Source organism: Myxine glutinosa, unplaced genomic scaffold, assembly GCF_964187855.1.
Source record: "Myxine glutinosa unplaced genomic scaffold, kmMyxGlut1.1 SCAFFOLD_725, whole genome shotgun sequence".
NCBI lineage: Eukaryota > Metazoa > Chordata > Myxini > Myxiniformes > Myxinidae > Myxine > Myxine glutinosa.
The window spans coordinates 164,823-170,193 of NW_027616820.1; the positions used below are offsets into that span (position 1 = coordinate 164,823).

At 43.6% G+C, this 5,371-nt stretch overlaps 1 protein-coding gene across 1 annotated transcript; it reads right to left on the reverse strand.

Moving 5' to 3' along the window:
• Positions 1-627: 627 nt before the first annotated feature.
• Positions 628-4,888, reverse strand: LOC137413556 (quinone oxidoreductase-like protein 1). Its single transcript, XM_078768943.1, has 4 exons — positions 4,780-4,888; positions 4,263-4,368; positions 4,030-4,075; positions 628-1,347 (listed from the first exon to the last, which is right to left on the reverse strand). The coding sequence occupies exons 1-4, from the start codon at positions 4,885-4,887 to the stop codon at positions 1,248-1,250; spliced, it is 360 nt and encodes a 119-aa protein (XP_078625069.1). The 5' UTR covers position 4,888; the 3' UTR covers positions 628-1,247.
• Between the last annotated feature and the right edge of the window lie 483 nt (positions 4,889-5,371).

Genomic DNA, 5,371 nt, shown 5'->3' on the forward strand with positions numbered 1-5,371 from the left:
GCATCCATCGGGAGGAGGTAATCTCCTGCAGAGTACGCTGAGAAAAGTGGCGCCATTGTTACGACGTCGCTGGTACCTAGAGTATACTGGGTAGTGATGGCACTTCCCCCAAGCTCAGTGGCTGTTTTAAGTGTTTATCTCGTCAGTATGTCAGTGTGTGTGTGCGTGTGTGTATTATGAGCCTTACCCATGTATAAAAATAAAAAGTGATAAAGATCCAAACAATGCGAAATGCAATCCTCTCTCCCCACGTTTTCAGTGGATTTTGGGGACTTGGCAATGCTCAAACTTTAGCATTGATAAATCTCCACCTTTGCCATCAAGTTTAAGCATGTTAGGGAATTCAGACCACAGTTGACAAGGAAAGTCAAAAACTCCTGCTGAAGATCCCTGTGCATCAAATTGGCCATCCTGCACCCATTCTGTACACGATTAGGGTATTTACACTAACTAACCTTAAAACTGGATTTACAATTGTTGCTCCAAACCCACCATATGCAAGAGAAGAGGGCAATGGGGAGGAAATAAGGAATAAACATGCAAAATTCAAGTCTATGCTCCACTGATGCAAGGACAGTGCTCAGACAAAAAGGTGCAATGCAGATTGAACAGAAAATAACAATAAGCTTCAGGCAAATTAAGGTTTTTAATATTAAAACAAAAAAATCAATTCACAAATTGTAGTGTTTACTACATATGGGGGTCTAAGAAGACATGCTCATGCTGAAAATGGAGCCATTTTTGATGCAAATAAAAATGATAGGAATGCCACATCAGGCATCAACGAGAAATCAAATAATTGACACATTATGATTTTCCAATTTGATCGAGCATCAGCACAAAAACACAAGTCCTGAAATATTTGGCTGTTCGGTTGAGACATCCATTTTAATGAATTCGAATGTAACAACAAATGACAATAAACTGGGAAATTTCACGTTTGCTTGCACAAATGTTCTCGATCATTGTAACAGATATTACGGTTCTTGTTCTTCGCTTACCATGTTATGCCCGCTTGTTCCACTGCTGGTAATCTTATCACATGTGCTTGCCTTTGTGGTGAAAGTTATTTGGCAATGTGAATGAAAACAAAATTTCTTTCAACAAAATTGTAAATTCAATTGAGAATGACAAAATGCATGAACACGGTAAGGAAAAATCATGATGTAGAACCAAAACACATTTGAAACAACAAAGCAACAAAGACAAAGTAACACCGATTTAAAGATAGAATTGAAACTGGGTGTTCAGTCCAGCCGAACCACCCTCTTTAACAAACGATCTCCATGCTGGACCCTCTGCATTGCGGCAACAGCTTTACTCACCGGCACGACCTCAAGGCGTGACCTGAAAAATAAAGAATATAAGCATATTGATATTATTCAATTTCAAGTCCTCAATAATTCTCCATGGACCGATAAACAAGAGCAATTAAGAGTTGGGCCTCAGAGTAAAATGGTTTATTAAACACAAATAAGTCATCCAGTTCAAATGACATGTGGTATTATGAGAGATGCAATATCCATAGTCCCTTTTGAAAAAGGGTATAATGGTTAGAGCATCTGCTTAGGGAGGTCGACGGATTGATTCCGACCCTGGCACGATCATACCAAAGACCAAGAATGGCATGTGTGGTTTTCCTTACTTGACACTCAGCATTTAAAGGATGGAGCACGGATAAACCCCGTGGGTCGGCATCCATAGGGAGAGGGAAATTCCTCAACTTCCCCACTGAGTGCGGTGAGAAAAACATCATAAAGATGACATTACCTATGCCCAGATTCCCCCGGGAAATGAAATCACTTCCCTCAAGCTCAGCAGCTGTTCAAAGTCATATCCAGTGTTGTATGATGTGCAAGTAGTGGACCAAAAAAAAAATGGAAACACTTGGGTAAATGAGAGACACCAAGTATATTGAAAGCAACGGCTTCTACAGAGGTGTGGCCCATGTCTTAATTCAGCAAATAGCATCCCAGCATGCTTAGGGTCATGTATAAAAATGCTGCACAGACCTGGTTGCCTATAATTATGGCTAGCATGGCTGCAAGAGGAAACCTCAGTGACTTTGAAAGAAGGGTCATTGTTAGGGTGTGTTTAGCAGGAGCTTCAGTGACAAAGACAGCTCAACTTGCTGATGTTTCACGAGCAGCAGTGTCTAAGGTGATGTGGGCATGGAACTCCGAGGGAAAGATCGGTATGGAACTCCGAGGGAAAGACATCATCAGTAAAGGACAACAGCGGGTGAAAGCGTATACTCCTGGTTTGTGATATCTGTGCATTCATTTGAAGTGTAAGGTAAAGCAAGCGAGCAACTGCAGATGAATAGACTGTAAATTTCAACCTCGGGCGCATGCAGACGGTTTCATCAAAAACAGTCCGCCGAGAACTCCACAGAGCGGGATACCATAGTCGGGTTGCAGTGCGCAAACTGCTCATCACACCTGGCAATGCACATTTGCAAGTCCAGTGGTGCAAAGAGCACGGGCAATGAACTACCGAGCAGTGGAGAAATGTGATATGGTCAGATGAATCATCCTTCACCATGTTCTCGACAAACGGTGAGCGCACGTGTGGTGCCAACCTACCAAACTCAACAACCTTGAGTTCTTGGTTCCAACAGTGAAGGATTCTGTAATGTTGTGTGTACATTTTTATGGCATGGTTTGGGTGCAGTCATTCCCTTGGAAGGCAAGGTCAATGCAGTGCAAGACAGCGGTTTCCACCTCCATCAACACATGAGTTGATTGACTTTCGCGTGGAAGAATGGTGCCGCATCCCTCCTGCAGAATTCCAGATACTGGTGGACTCCATGCCATGGTGCATATAGGCCGTATTGGCCACACGTGGTTGCCCAATGCTCTAATAAGTGACTTCACATTGATTTTTCCAATTTTTTGTCCACTACCTGCATACGTCCATGTTTGTGCGTGATTTGAGTTGCAGCTCCATGAGCATTAGACCTTGCAATCAAAAATATTTTAAAGTAGATATTGACCCCATCCTCCCAATGTCCAGTGTGGCAAAGGACATTACGTCATCGCCGGTGCCGGCAATGTCACCTAGGGCCTGCCTTATGGAGGGGCCTGCTCCCTGCTGCAGAAACATGGTGTACTATTGGTCGGACATGCGGAAAGGAGGAATGTAAAATTTGGCTGGAGCCAAGGGCCGCTTCCTCATTGTACCAGCGGCAGGAAGCAGACATTTGTATGGACCGTACCACATCACATGAGAAACAAAGAGTTGGGAGGGGAGAAGGAGGGAGGGGGGGGTTGTATCATTATATAAGTAGTGACAAAACGCCATTTCTCTCTCTCTTACCTCAGACTGTTGAAGGAGCAGGAAGATCATCTCTTTTGCCAGGGACCGTTACTGGGTCACAATCTCTGCCAGTCCTGCTCTGACCTGCATTGAACTTTTCCCTCATGGACCATTGAGCACTTTAATCCTTATCTGGCTCTGGCTCGTCTGTATGCGTGCAAATGTGTGTATGAATGTGGGTCCGTAGGTTTTCTTGTTGTATGAGATTTTCTTGTTTATTTATTTATTCTTGTCGTCATTCATCATCTGTCTTCATGCATTCAATCCATCAGTTTTTGTTCATGCCCGTGTCCCTTTTCTTTAAATAAATCACTTACATAACCTGTGTATGCCCATTTCATTAAACTGCATCCTGCATGTTGCTTGTTTCAACAATATTGCCTTCTCCCTGGATATTTAAATTAGGTTTAAAATCCTGATAACCGACATGAGGTTAGCTCATGCTTGGAATAGGATCGCTCGTCTCAAAATTGGTTTTAAGGCGGCCATTCTCAAAGTGATTGCCTCGTTGTTTTACAGCCCCTCACCCAACTCTTATTCAACAGTTATGGGTGGGGGCCGTAAACGTGACAATATTCTCTATGGGTGCCACATCATATTGGACTGACATTAATATTACAATTAACAAAAATACATAAGACCACTGGCACACAAGTTAATTGATGGCGAGGAATGATTAAAATCTCAACCAGTCGGTCATCAAAATCTCACCGTAGTGCGCCAGAAACGAGTTTTTCCATGATATCCCGCAAAATGTCTGTTGCGTTGTCAGCGGAAACAAACTCTCCAATCATGCTGGAAAAGACTACAAAGATCAAAGCCCGATTTCAGCAAGGCCATATGCATTACCAGGAGATGGCAAACGCACTGGATACTGAGGGCGAGCCGCGCCGACGCCACCCAACGGAGAAAGGTGCACACTGCACAAAGTGTGTAAAGGATACGGAGATAGCTTCCCAGCTGTGTGCATGACAGCATCCAAGTCTCAGTGTTCAAAAAGCATACACTTCCTCCTTTCATTTGCAGTAAACGACTGTCCGGGGGGTCAAACTGTAAGCAGAAATCACGATTTGGAAGGAGTGGACGGGAGAGGGGATGGAAGGAGTAACAAAACAATTTCAGCGAGCACTGTGAACTCAATAGCCTTACTTAAAAAAAATATCCCCCCACTTTTAACCTTGTTATACAACTTCCCAAAACGTGATCCTCAAGTTTGTTGCCAATGAATCACATTTCCAATGCATTTCTGCATCCCAATGTTGTCGAGTAGATCAACTATTAATGCTGGAGTTTATCTTCACTTGGACTCTGCTGGTGATGTCATTTATGAGGAGAGACTCACATCTGATGGAGATTTTGGACACAATCTCACTCGTTGTACAAAACAAGTTCACCAACTCATTCAGAAGGTGAATGGGCTCCGATTGGAGCCTTACTAAAGAAGCCAAAGTGGTCGTTCACCTGCAAGGAGCTTTGCTTTGTGACCCATCTTCCACCAACAGCGAGCAGGTTGATCACATCGTACTTGTGTATTTTACCAACTTCCCCATCCTCACAGTCTCCAAACATACGTACTGAAGGAATATGAAGGAACACAAAAGTAGATCCTCAGCATTTGTGTCAAAAATATATGGGAACAACAAACAAAGGAGGGGGTGGGGGGGGGGGAAGGGGGCGGGAACATTGCGGTTTTATTACCCACACTCTTGTAAATATCTCATTATTAAAAGGTTAAAGGTAGCACCCCTAGTTAGGCCACAAACAACACGTAGGCCACCATAGAATTCCAGTTATTTCATTATTATGTGTTTTAGATAAGGCCGTGTTTCCAATAGTTGAATCTGCGTTGCGTCGATCAAATAAGAGTAGGTCCCAATTCCGTTCATTTTGCGACCTCCCTCTCCATGCGACGTCATTAAGCGCCCCTACAGTCGGTGACTCATGACCCCTCCCAATTCTGTTACGCGCATTTGTTAGCACTCGCTCAAACGACGCCATAAGCGATGCGGTTAGGCCCGAGGAAAAAGGAGGCGGAACGCCAAGAAGAAGGTGT

Bases quoted from the DNA above. Each gene is read 5' to 3' on its own strand.
- LOC137413556 (XM_078768943.1), bottom strand. From the start codon at position 4,887: ATGTTTGGAGACTGTGAGGATGGGGAAGTTGGTAAAATACACAAGTAC. The intron at 4,369-4,779 runs GTGAACGACCAC...TTCTGCTTACAG, and splicing joins CAAAGCAAAGCTCCTTGCAG to TTTGACCCCCCGGACAGTCG. The intron at 1,348-4,029 runs GTGAGATTTTGA...TTTATTTTTCAG, and splicing joins CTCGTTTCTGGCGCACTACG to GTCACGCCTTGAGGTCGTGC.